At 45.2% G+C, this 14,001-nt stretch overlaps 1 protein-coding gene across 5 annotated transcripts in view; it reads right to left on the minus strand.

Moving 5' to 3' along the window:
• The window catches only part of SIN3A (SIN3 transcription regulator family member A), an 822,316-nt gene extending 810,437 nt beyond the window's left edge, over positions 1 to 11,879 (minus strand). For 2 of the 5 annotated variants that reach the window (XM_085643838.1, XM_085643837.1), the window contains exon 1: positions 11,518 to 11,655. In XM_085643838.1, the coding sequence (XP_085499964.1) occupies positions 11,518 to 11,543 (26 nt within the window). In that variant the 5' untranslated portion in view covers positions 11,544 to 11,655. Of the gene's footprint in view, positions 1 to 4,970; positions 5,029 to 11,517; positions 11,656 to 11,774 lie in introns of those variants that run through there. The other 3 variants (XM_085643840.1, XM_085643842.1, XM_085643841.1) reach the window with 3 other exon arrangements.
• Positions 11,880 to 14,001: the final 2,122 nt, after the last annotated feature.

Genomic DNA, 14,001 nt, shown 5'->3' on the forward strand with positions numbered 1-14,001 from the left:
TCACACATTAAGCACGCAAAAAACTAAAATAAATAACTCCACTTGAACCATCCTCTGCTGAGCCACTAACCAGATTTGAGGTCCTTCATGTTTCAGGTATCTCTTCACACGTGCACATAGTTCTCCATCCTGACATCCAACTCCACCGCCCAGGGTGAGAAATCACATCTTTCAATAAGTCTCCAACCTATCATTTTGCTTATACAGCCACCAAAACTTTTATCGTCCTTGATTGCATGCTCCACCAGTGCTCCTTCTCAGACACTCCAAAGTTATCCCACAAATCTAATGCATCTAAATTTCTAGCACCTCGGTTCAGAGAACCACCCAACTTTGGCAGATGAGACATATTCCATAATGTGCAATTCATACCATTGTGACACAAACCCTGTTGCATGTTGATGCCCTTTGGGACCTCATTGTTAATCCCAGGGACTGTACAGGATGTTTATCTGACCTCGTCTGTGTGGGGCCAGTTGCCCGCCATGCTGCCCCTATGCCAGTACATGTTAACAGCAAGCACAAACAGACATTACTGGAGAGTTTATTCATTAACCATGCCCCATACTCCAACAGCAGATGCTATTTTAAAATTAAAGAATGAGAACCTCCTCCATTCCTCTACCTGTTAGACTGGCCATCTTTTGCTGTGGTTTCCCCAGTCTTTTTGCTTCTGGCCTCCTGTTTTTGATTGTGTCCTGGGTTTCGCTTTTGCTGGTGTTTGGACTTTGGACACTTTACCACTGCTGACCAGGGCTAAAGTGCACATCCTCTGTGTCTAAAATGTAATGGCATTTGGTTTCTCTATGATTGGCATACTTGATTTACTAGTAAGTCCCTTGTACTATGCACTAAGTGTACCCAGGGCCTGTGAACCAAATGCTACCAATGGGCCTGCACCACCAATTGTACCACCCACATGAGTAGCCCTACCAACGTGTCTCAGGTCTGCCTATGCAAAGCCTATGTGCACAGTTTTTAACTGCCATGTCGGCATGGCATGTACTCCTACTTGCCGGGCCCCCACCTTCCCTTTTATAACATGTAAGGCGCTGCTAAGGTAGTCCCTAGGTAGCCACAGGGGCCAGGTGCTATGTATTTAAAAGGTGGGACATGTGCTTTTATGTTTTACATGTCCTGATAGTGAAAAGGCACTAGATTTGCTTTTCACTACAGCAAGGTCTAGCTCTCCCCTAGGTTAGCATTGGAGCTGCCCTGTAGCATATTACACTGGCATCTTCCAATTCATAGCGGATAGAAAATTGGAGTTTAGTGCCTCTGGACTCACAACTGAAAAACACATCTTTTAGTAAAGCTAGTTTTAAACTGCAGGTCTGAAAATGCCACTTTTAGAAAGTTGCAATGGTCTTCCTTTAACCATTTGGTGCCTCTGCCTGTCCCTAGAATACACGCCTGGGTTGGACGACAGTTGGGCTTTGTGAATTCACTCTAGACAGTCACACAGAAAGGGAGCTAAGTTGTGCCTCGCATATCCCATCACCAGGCTGATGGGTCTTCCTGAGCTAGACTGGTGGGTGGAGTTGACGCCTGAGCAGGGCTGTGCCTGACCCCACACTGCATATCCCCCTGTAGCGTGTCTGGAGCCAGGGCCAGGAAGGGCAGCATCATGTCCACTGCAAAGACCTTTCTTTGAAGCCTCCCTGCTGCAAAGGCCAACATGGGTATAAGTACTGTACCTCCGACACCATATACTCAGAAACACATCTGGACTAAGAACATTCTGCCAGAAAGAAGCACTGTTGTACTGCCAGGAGAGACTGCGATTTAGCTGCTCACTTTGCTAGGTTGGTCTGCTGTCTGCTGATTCTTGCCTAGGAGTGAGAGACTGGAATGTACTCTCTGCATCCTGCTTTCTAAAAGTTTCTCCAAGGGTTTTAGTTCAGCTTGCCTCCTGTTGGAAGTCTCAGGGACATCAAAGGCATCTTGCCACCAGGAGCCGGGCTCCTGTGCCTGGAGTCCTGCCCTGTCACGTGGTGCCAAACCCAGTCCTGGACCCTTGAGAGGTGATTCTGGTGCTGCAACCAAGAACTCAACGCATAAACTCCAAGCAGCACTTCTGAACCAGCGCATCCCTGCGAATTCAATGCATTGCCACCGCCTGCACCAAAGGCATGGTCCCCGATCGCTGAATGCGCAACGCAACTAACAACGCAAGCCACGATGGTACCGCAGTGCCGCCAAAGTACCACTGCTGCAGGAGTCCTGAGCACCGTTTCACCGAAGTCCATGAAGCACCGCTCCGACGCAGCTCCTGCGGCCTGGTGGTTCGACATCAAAGCACTGCACTGTGACATCAACGCATCATCGACACCGCGTTGTCTTCAGGACCCGAAATCTCGCACCTGCAACCTACCCCTCACCTCCCCAGTGCCCTGCATCATCCCCGGGAGTTAGCTGCTCAACAACCTCGCACCCGCCTCCATGAACCGACGCATCAATTCGCTACAGTGGCGCCTCACCTCTTTTGCGCAAATCATCTTCCACGAGTGCCATAGCAGCAAGAAACTGATGCATCTCCTGCCTTTGCGATGCCTCACCTACCCTGCACACCACACCGTCTTTGACTTTGTGACGTATCTAAGGTAATTTACTATGGTCCGTGTGGCTCCTGTAGCCGGCCCGCGCTCCATCGCTGTCAAACTGAACTTGTGGATTTGTCTCGGTCAAGCACGACCAAATAGCCTGGTTTTCTAAATGTTATAGCTGCATTAATTATTGAAGGATTTATACCTTGACTTATGTATGTTGGGTTTGTGTAAATCTAGTCTTGGTGTGGAGTACTTTTGTGGTGTTGTCACTGTGTGCGTGCACAAATGCTTGACACATTTAAAATAAGTATACACAAGAAAATTGTAAACTGAATGCAGACCTTTGTAATGTGATGCTGGTTATTTCCAATACAGAACAAATTAGAAATAAGAGATGATAATTCATATATTTTTTGGAACCAATCTAGGCCAATGATTCCAACTTGATTATACAGGATGTAGTTTGCGAAAATGTTAGAATTCGGCATTTTGAATATAAGGGGTAAAAGGTAGAGAAATCACTACCATATTCCATGAGTCTGTAAAACTAGGTACCAAACCCCTGGAACAATGTAAAGGAACAGTATTGTTGCTCTTAGAGATAAATAGGAACAATCCAATAGGTTGTATTTTAACATATTGCCACCCCCCATACATAAGCACACTACTTTGAGTGGCTAGAAAAACAAACCTTGCTTGCTCAAACACAATATAAAACATGAGGTAATGATGAAGTATGTTAACATTTAAGGAGAGTGTCGTAGAAACGTGCCCCTTTTTGACATGGTCACCCCCACTTCTTGCCTGGTATTCAATGCAATTTTGATAGGAAGTGCACCGGGTTCCTGCTAACCAGGTCCGCAGTGCCAAATTGCTTTGCCAAAACTGTATAATTGTTTCCCCAATTGGCAATACCTGTAACACCCCTTGTATGTCCCTAGTAAATGGTTCACACGTTAATAAACCCACACTGATTCCAGTGATGGGTTTTCAGTGGGCACCGTAGAAGAGTCCCCTGACAACCTATCAACTACTACTGTGCTGGCTGACTGGTTCTGACCAGCTCGCCACCACAGACCAGTTTCTGAACTACAGGGGTGAGGGCCCACGCTCTATGGAGGTCAGTAACTAAGCCTTCTCCGGCAGAGGATGTTTTACACCTCCTACAGAAGGGTGACCTGTATATTAGTACTCCAAGGCTGGAAGCTTCAAAGAGAACATGGCCTTTGGTATGCAAATCTGTCTTCCATCAGAGTTGATGCCCTCACCCTCAGGCTAGTTCCACCCCTAAGGTGGGTTACCTGACATGGACACAAAAATTAAAAGTCTGCCATCTTTGAGATGGCAGAATTAGGAATTCTGATACAGGGTTATACATGCTTCCCACAGGAAGTGGTCATATGTAGGGCGCATAGTGACACCAAGGGTAAGTAGCCCATGATATTGCAACGTTGCTATTAATCCTGAAGCTATCCTTGCTACTCCTTTGCACTTAAAATGGAGCAAAGACAGTTCTCAAAATTGGAACAAACATAAACAAATAATACAAAGAAATAAATAATATCACCTAGTGAGAACCACTGAAAAACTATATTAATAAAACCAATAAGACACAAAATGTTCCTAGCACACTATTTAAAGCTATTGAATCTCAACAGCTCGCGGAGGCCTGCCCTGATTCTTTAGTAAAAACAGTTAAGTCACAGGTAGCTCTGTCTTTTAATGACATCATTAACCATTCCCTTATAACATCGATCATTCCCACTTCCCTAAAATCAGCCATTATTCGATGTATTCTTAAAAAATAGACTCTTTATCAAGAAGCTCCTACTAGTCATAGGCCTACTTCATTATTAACTTACTTGGCAACACTTTAAGAAAAGTTGTTAATGTTCAAATACAGAAATTGTAGAACTAATAATCTTCTGAATAAAGCACAAGCTGGTTTCAGGGTATTGAATCTCTTTTGATTTTCGCAACTGATGATCTGCGGATGATGGTCAGTGGCAGGGAAGCAGTTATTTTATTACATCTCTCTACTGGCTCGATACCATGGACCATCATATTCTCCTACAGGACCCAGAAAACTTTGAGATACAAGAGATCCACCATGAGCGGATAACGTTCTTCCTTGAGAATAGGACACAAGCGGTCCAATTGGGTTCCCTAATGGCAAATGTCAAACCTTTGAGTCAAAGTTTTTCGAGGATCAGCCAAACCACCGGCACATTTTAATGTCAATGTTAAATCTTTAACAAATGTACTAAGTCAATTCAATGTAAACACCTATTACCACATGGATAATATGCAATGCAACTAACAATTAGCTGAAACAAATATGGGGTCCTGTCAGACCTTCCTTTGACATTGGAAGCCACACAAACCTGGAAAAATTAAACATTTATAAAAATGTCTCCATACGTTACCAGATCTTTCCATTTCACTCTTTTTCCCAAAAGGAAGAGTCACTTCTTGACGTCTGTAACAGGCATATCAAAGAAAACTATTCAGTACCTGCTGAAAATGTTTAATACCACTGCTAATGCGACATTTCCCATAAAGAAATCTGAATTTATGTCCACCGTCATTTGCAAGCTTCAGTGGCTGCCCATACATAAAGTAATTAATTTAAATCAACTTGTGCAAGATTCCACCTATTTCTTGGGACAGTATTGAAACTTCTGAGGAAAATATTAATAGATATGACTCTATAAAATGATTGTGAATTACTATAACCAAGGACATTACATTGGGAGAGAAAGCATTCCAAATGTTAGGGGCTCAACGCTGAAATAATATTCCCCATAACATCTGCTTCAAGAAAAAACTGGTGTTTCATAAGATCCTCAAAACTTGGCTTTTTAACCTCAGCCTTAAACACATGCCCTAGGCTTTGTGAGTTAATTTTCTTGCACCTAGAAACTATCTGGGAATATTGGTGCTCTTTATTAATCCATAACCTAACAGCCACATTTTACAAACTACTCTAGCTATGGTAACAAACCTGCTGGAGACAACCAAGTGGTTCCATCAGCATCGTTCTAAATCATTTTCCCCAAACCATTGACACGTGGACACCCTAGTGTCATTTTTATATGTTCTCTGCAGTAAAAGGTGATTTGTTGAAATGCTTGAATTAATATTAAAAACTGCAAATTCATCTGGGTAGTATTCCATAGTATAGGTTATCTTCTCAAAGAATGGGGGAAATCATATGCAAATACTGTCGCTCCCTTACAGACCAGGCTCACCCTACCCTCACAACCTCTCCTGGGATATCTATTTGTACCACTCTATGTGTACAGACTTCAGCTGTCCCGTAGCTAGGTTCACTCTTTCGAAAATCATTACATATTTGCACAAGTACACATAAAGCAGACCAAACCTAGTATTCCAAAATGCTTCAATAGATTACATTTAAATTTGACGTATATATAATCTCAGGAGCCGTAACCATCAGCATAGGTGGGTGACCACAAACACCATACAATGCTCATCTTTGTCAATGTCAAGGCTGCCAACTTCAAGGAGCCACAAATACCCTGTTTGACAAGTTGTACCATTTATGTCAATTAGAACACTCAAATTAATGTTATCACTCAAATAGTTCGATAAATTGCATTTCTACAATCCTAGAACCCATTTACTGTTGCTTTCCGAACTGCGGCCCAACTTTTATCAGAACGTTTGATTGGATAAGGGTTTTCTGTGGTGTTATCCATTTTTGTCACAGTATGAGAGCTTATGCAATAATTTTTGTTATGTAGAATAACTGACTACATGTAGGTATCGCCTTATCAGAGATTATGACTGCCACCGTTTTTTTGCCCTCATTAGATTTTGATATGGCTGCATTCTTTCCAAAACGTGCTATTTGTTGTACAATGTTTGAATTGTATTTGGAGAGAGGGGGTACTTGCTATCACATAGTTTCTAAATGGTCACTATCCCTTCCTTCATTCAAATAGCTGACATGTGTGGGGCTTGGGAAGGGTTGTTTAGGTCTCACCTACAGACAGCTTTATCTGTTGAAAGATCTACTGTGCAAAGTGTTAATACTTACAGTGATCTTTGGGCGAGCTCATTGCCTATCACTGGTTGACTTACGTGTCATGCTTCTTATGAGAATGCTTTCCTTTCTCTACTTCCATTTGTCCCTCTACTGGGGCATATCTTTTTTACTATCTTTGGATTGGATGACTTATACCGTTCTACGACTGACACCAGGGAACTACTTTTTTCTTTCAGCACTCAATGAGGAGTGTTTGTTTTTTAGCTCTCTCTCTCCAATGCTGCTTCCCCACACACTTCCCCGGCCCCTGTGCTCCTGCAGGTTTTCTCTTCCTCTGAACGTTCCACTGTGGTTTTTTTTTTTTACCCTAACCCACTCCCTCCGAAAGCTCCTCATCTGCTCACTGTTAAATGTCGCTCCCGGCCACTTGGCAGCACTAACTTGTCCCCCTGTGTCCCCATCCTGCTTTTTGTTTTTTTACACTTGCATTTCTTTTCTTTTACAAAGAGCCCTACACCTGCAATTTGTTACTTGGCAACTCCTTTCTCTGCCAAGCGTTTTCACACACACTTCTGTTTTTTAACTTCCAGTTCAAGAATGGTTTTATCCAATATTGGAGCAGTAAATTAAAATGTATAATTGTATTAATTCAATTGTTAAATTTCTTGTCAAATAGGTTTAGGACATCTAGAGTGTTCACAAGGGAGTTGGGAGATACTGTTGCCTAGCGCATCTTCAGCAAGCTTAGAGATGAAACTAGTATTGGAGACACTAAGGGGCATATCAACAAGGGCTTTATCTCTGCTTTTTTGGCTTTAAAAGCCAAAAAAGCAGAGATAAAACTAGCGCCCTATCAACAACAGGGTGCTAAGACGCAAATTTGCATGTTAGCACCCTTTTACTCTACGCTTCCCCTTGCATCTCTAATGAGATGCAAAGGGGGCGTTCCAGAGTAAAATAATAGGAGAAATGTCGCTAAGCGACATTTCTCCTATTATCAAGAATGTCGCTAACCCTGTTAGAGACAAAAAAAAGCAGCGCTAACCGCGGTTAACGCTGCTTTTTTACGTCTGCTAATTTTCAGACTTAGCCATGATATCCTATGGAAGGAGGATATCATGGCTAAGTTTGCCTGTCCCTATCAACAAGGTAACGTGTGATTATCGCTGGGTTTCCAGCGATAATCTCACGTTAGCCTGTTAGCGTGTAGATTTTTATCGCTATTGAGATAAGCGTTGCTAATAGCACGCTATCTCAGCGATAAAAATTCACGCTAGCCGGCGATAATTATCCTCACGCTAAAAGCGCTGAGTGATAATTATCGCCGGTTGTTGTTGATATGCCCCTAAATCTCTTTTAAATTGAAGGCACTGAGGTTCACTGGCACTCTGGTAACCAGGCTTCAACCTCTTACTCTTATAATCTGCATTTAATTTTAATCGAGACCTGTCCAGTTACTGCCAAATGCACAAACATTCACCTCTCAATAAACTTCCCCCTTTTCTCACTCTTAACATAAGCCTACCACCCATTCATAAATGGTGCACAAATTAAGAAAGTGTCTCAGTGGTATGCTAATGGTTAAAAAAAAAAGCCCTGGTAATATAACAGGTATCTGTATGGAAAAAAGCACTGGAAGGACATGACATCTAAACCTTGTGTTTGCTCTATCTGTAATATATTTGCTATGTCTGTACGGTAGCACCTCCTAGAGGGACAGACTGTCAAAGGGCCTTGACTCTGCATCTGTATTATAACAAGGCTGGGATCGACGAGAGGCTGGACCCTCGATTCCCTGAATCAGTGTGGCAACAAAATCACAGATTAACCCAACTGTACCCTTGGAACACAACATAACACACATGACCAAAAAAGCTCAAACATGCTTTCAATAGCCGTCATGTGATCCCGACAGTGCTCAACATTAACAAATCCTCATACGGAGCACTAAAGGCAACTCATGGCACCGTCATACGAAAAACATGCCTCCAACCATCAAGCTGTTAGCCACCTCAAAGATAAATCAATTCACATCTCAATAACCACTTGCCAATAAAACAGCATTATAGCCTCAAAAAGAGGTCTATAAGCAGAACAACCACCTGAAATGGAGTAAAAGCCAACGAGTCACTGTTGAATGAAACAGATTGCGATGACCTTTAGCGCACACATACATTCTCATAAATGAAATACTTCACACTGATCCATATTCTAATCATTATCAAATGAGTTCCAATAATTTAGTCTACTCCACCTTTGCTGACAACCACCTAATATCACAAAAGACATCCAAATATAAATTTCAAAGGACCACTTTGATTCCAGAGAAGAATCTCATAGCAGTAAAGGGCACCCCGATTCCGATAGCACATCCAGTACACATAAATGATGGGAACGTGCTATACAAATGCACTTAACATAACCTCACGGACCCTGCTATCATAAAATCGAACAGATAATGAAAAAGTTCCACAGCTGCCCATAATGTTCTCTCACTACCACATTGACACCATGCCCTGTCTGCCAGAGATGTCCTTCATAGTTCAGAGAAGAGTTGGGCTAACAATGAAAAAAACAAGAACTACTAAATCGGAGCCAGAATGCTGTTCTAGCCAAAACAGTGGAAGTAGGGTAAGTCTCTTTTCACCTTATTGTCCCTTTTCACCCTGAAATGCCATTCACTACTGATAATAAACATTGAAGTTGTTCTGGGAGAACATTTTAGGTCAGGGGGATACCTCATTATGTAAACTAGAGAGAATAAGTGTTTCTAGAATCCAAGAAACATATTGGGCACATTGGGCTGACCACAGCAGGGTTACATAGGGAAAGCCGATTCACTCTTGCACTTCCAGGGCAACAACTTGCCAAGTGCTTCATCTAACCCTTACATGTGTAGGGTGCCCATCTAGCTGGGATCTAGGATACGACCCCATTAGGGCTCCCTTCACCGAGGCTCATCAACCTTTGACAGGCTCGGAGGGATTTGGGGAGTGAACCCCTGCTCAAACTTTAGGCTTCCTTAAGCCTAGGAGGAGTAGGTGGAATCTGAGTCTTTCAAAGCATTTAAATAGGAGTGAATGAGGTGTGAACTTGCTCCCAGGAGCAAAACAATAGGTTTACCTGAATGGGCAGAGATTACCCCTCTGAGCCTGACCGAATATGCAAGGGGGTCTGGGATGGTCTTTTTTATATTAAAGTGTATATTCCAGGTTGATTGTCACATCCTGCATGATCGGTCTGCTGGCGCTTTTAATATGCCACTTAGAGAGCACGTCAAAGAAGCCTCACCTGTCACGGGGAATCTTAGTTGACACTTGGTTAGTGCCATTCTTTTGTCTTCCCAGCCAGTCAGGCACCAACTACAGTGGACCTCTTTTAATATTACTGTGTCACAACCCATTTGACAGGTCTGCTGGGTGTATATATAACATTTGGGTAACACTTCAAATGGTGGAAACAGAATGTCAAAACAATTTGTGCATATCCACTGTCTAGTTCTTAAAATCTCAGCTTTGTTATACCAGACTTTGGACTCTGAGATTGTTGTGGGTATAGGCACTAAATCAAATACATTTTGGTGTTAGATTTGGAAGTACACTGGGATGACCATAGTATTTTCCTCACACACACCCAAAGTTTAGTGTGGCCAAACTCTTCGCCACCTTGAAAATACCCAAAGTAGGTAGGGTTAGCCCAAGGAACCTTATCCCCTTGGTTAGGGCATCCCAATGGGTCATTTCCATTCACAAGCTTGTGCCAGGCATAAATGTGGCATTTCAAGCACTGGCTTTCTGCTCTCTCTTTTGTACCCAGGACAAAGGAGTGGACTTCAAGGGTCGTAGCGCTGATCCACCCTATTCAAGCCACAGGGAAACAAGAAGTTACAAAAGGCCTTTCCTACAACTGCCCCGTGGCAACTGGACTGGACCATGACTGCCACCCTGTGATTCTCTAAATGCCACCTCTGAGGTCCTGGGCGTCTTCAGAATTGTACTTCTGTGGTGGATTGGTACTTAAAGGACACAAAAGTCAGAAGATAAAATTGTTAAATCGCCCATGAAATAACCTGACAGAATCTTTACCTGGCACATGTGGCTGTCTTAATTACTGGGCCTTCTCGGAGTAATCCCGCCCCTCCCATTTTGCTGTATGGGCACACAGCCTGGAGGCTAAACATGTTTGTCCTAATTATAATTTGCACATCTATCTCTCACATACCCTCACCCATCATACCGCCAGGAGCTGCGTCCCACTACACGATAACAGCACCTCGATAACCGCACCTCGGTGGTCTTCACAAACCACATGAAAATGCTTCCCATAAAGGCTCAAAACAAAAACACCTCACGGTGAAGCTTGCTATCCGTTCAGGTAAGTACTTCAGCGCCCAACACAGGGGTAGTTAGCGCCGTACAAAGGCTACAATCTGGCATAGGGCCAAAGGTACCGTGAGCCACAGATCCCAACCCGCTTTGACCACTTTTTTTGTCTGCCACATCTGCACCTGTCAACGCAGCCATTCATTATTGAGTGTCACAGAATTGTGGCCCGCCATCTCCACCGTATACGTCCGGTAGTCCCTTACATCAATAAACCGCAGGGATCGGCGCCGGTGATTCTGACGGCAACAGGCTTACTGCCACCAACCTCCCCCTCCAGGAGACCCTCTGACAGAGAACCGGAAGTCGGGGGTGGGCTTCAGGGATCTGCAGACAGACCATGCGTCCCTGGGCAAGCCAAGCACCGAGGCGTCCGCCCCTTAGACACCACGGGCGCACACGTGCCCGCTGTTGCCAACACCAGCTTCACTGTTTCCCAGCCTGGTCCGCGCTCTGCCCGCTCGCAATGCTGATCTGTGAAGGCTCCCCCTCTCGTATGGACCCCCCTCCACCCTCGCGTGCGATCCAAACCCCTTCTGATCTGAGCCCTCTTTTACCGATCTGAACCCCTTACCCCATCTCGTTCACCCCTTCATACATGGCCTTGGTGTATACATGCCGCACTTCACTGCCTCCCCTCTCGGTGTGAACGCCGTTTCCTCGAACAGAACTCCCGCCCCTGAGGACTCCCCGGGTCTGCGTCCTCCCCAAGTCTGATCCGTGGCCCCCGTGCCTGACCCTCACTTCTGAACCAACCAACCGCCCTCCCAGCAGTTGCAGGCGAGCCCCAGCGCAGTGGTACCGCGGATTTTCAGGGGCAGCAGCTGTTACCTGGAAGCCGGGTGAGGATCGCTGAGGGTGGGAGAGAAAGGTTCGCCTCCTCGGGGCGGGTCTGTCGTGCGGCCAGCCTCCCATGGAGGGCGGGCCGAGAAGTTAGGCAGCCCAACCTCTCGGGGCGGAACCAGCAAGCACCTTCCCCTTTGGGGGCGTGAACAAAATGCAGCCACACACACCCCTTTCACCGTGGGCGGGTCACACGTTCACCCGGCAGACGCCCCTTTTTCTGTGGCGGCAGTGGTGCGTCGACGGGTCTCCCTCTCCTCGGTGCAGTGTGGGACCAGCCAGCCGTCTCTAAAAGCCATATACATGTAGTGACCCGCATCAGCACTAGAACTCCCCATGCCCTTCCGCTGGACCAGGGTGGAAAATGAACCTCATTCTTTGGACGGTTTCACCCCACGGTGTGACGGTGCCCATGGGGGATAACAAATTTGCGATCCGCGCTCTTCGATCGGAAGCCAGGTCCCTCCGTGCTCCATCCGCCCCCTTCACTCCGAAGGGTGCAAAAATAACATTCCTACAGCCATACCACCCGCTTCGAATGAGGAGTTATACACCATAGTCGTCCGTCAACACGGAGAACTAGCCAAAATTGGGAAGGAAGGTAGAGACGAAGTGGACCGACAAGCAACCATACAAGGGCGTTACACGGGCCTCTGCAGCCCATGTGGTGTAGGGGGGGAGGATGCTTCCATTCAACCCAGGGGCCAGTGAATATATGTAAGATACGGAAGACTGGGACCGCCACTGCAACAAATCCCAGTTTATAATCTATTCTCATGCGCTAAGTATTGCTAAGGGAATCTGAGCATTCTAACCGTGGCGCCAAACCTCAAACATGCACATTTTCGTGCAGATCCTTGCAGAGGGAAGCAAGCATTGGTAGAGCCAATAGGTCTTGCCTATGCAAGGGCAATTGACTTTGTCGATAGTTTAGCTATGTTGTACACCAGCGTGGCTGCTGTTCAGCATGTCTAATAAAAGTTAGTGTGGTCGAGAAGAGTGGGGGTGGAGTGGCATAGACTGGGGTACAGTGGGGTGGCATCAGGGCCGGACTGGGATCCAAAACCGGCTCTGGCAAACTGCTCGGCCGGCCCCCCTGGAAGGGGAGGAGGAGGATGCAGCTGAGCTGTTTGCTACAGCCGGTTTGGGGCAATTTTTGTTACAGGGGCCTATATTGCCAGTAACAAAAACGGTCCCACAGGGCCCAAAACCGCCCCCACCCTGGCGGACCACTGGGGAAACGCCCGGTGCCAGCTACGGCCACTCCGGCCCTGGGTGGCATAGAGGGAAAGAGTAGAACGCGTAGTGTGAAGTATCGTAGACTGGACTGGCACAGAGTGAAGTGTCGTAGAGTGGAGTGGCATGGAATGCTGTAAAGCAAATTGCGTCGAGTGAAGTACAGTGTCGCAGAGTGGAGTAGAGTATCGTAGATTGGATTGTTGTGGAGTAAAGTGTGAAGTGGCATAGTGGGAATTGCATAGAGTGGTGTGTCGTAGAGTAGGGTGTAGTAGAGTGGCGTAGAGGATTTTGCATATAATGGAGCAGAGTATTGTAGAGTTGAGGGGCATAGAGTGGAGTGGCGCAGGATAGCACAGAGTGGAGTGCTGTGAAATGAAATGGCGCAGAGTGTCATGGATTCGCATAGAGTGGCATATAGTAAAGTGACATAGAGTGTAGTGGAGTGGTTAAAGTAGAGTATGCTTGGTGTGTTAACACACTGCCATTATAGACAACTCGTTTTCAATTGAAATGATCATTACATTTGCATATACAGTTTTACTGATAAAACTATACAGTGCACAAAAGAGAATGTGTTGATTTTTCTTATTGGATCGTAGTAAAATATATTTCCACCACACTTAACCCCTTCGCTGCTAGGCCTTTTCCCCTCCTGTGCTAAGCCTTTTTTGGGCTATTTGGGGTAGTGCGCGCTTAGGCCCCTGTAACTTTTTGACCACATTAGGTATCCACGCCAAATTTGCGTCCTTTTCTTCCAACATCATGGGGATTCTAAAGGTACCCAGGGTTTGTGGATTCTCCTAGAGGGTTCCCAGAAATTAGTCAAAATACAGCAAAATTTTGTTTTTTTTGTGAAAAATGAGGAAAAGTGGCTGCAAATGAAAGCGTCGGGGTTTTTCTCTGCAAATGATATCAAAAAAGGGGTTGTGGGGCTGAAATCACAATTTCTCCAGCTTTTAGGGAATGACAGATTTTT

Source organism: Triturus cristatus, chromosome 3_1 (genome assembly GCF_964204655.1).
Source record: "Triturus cristatus chromosome 3_1, aTriCri1.1, whole genome shotgun sequence".
Classification (NCBI taxonomy): domain Eukaryota; kingdom Metazoa; phylum Chordata; class Amphibia; order Caudata; family Salamandridae; genus Triturus; species Triturus cristatus.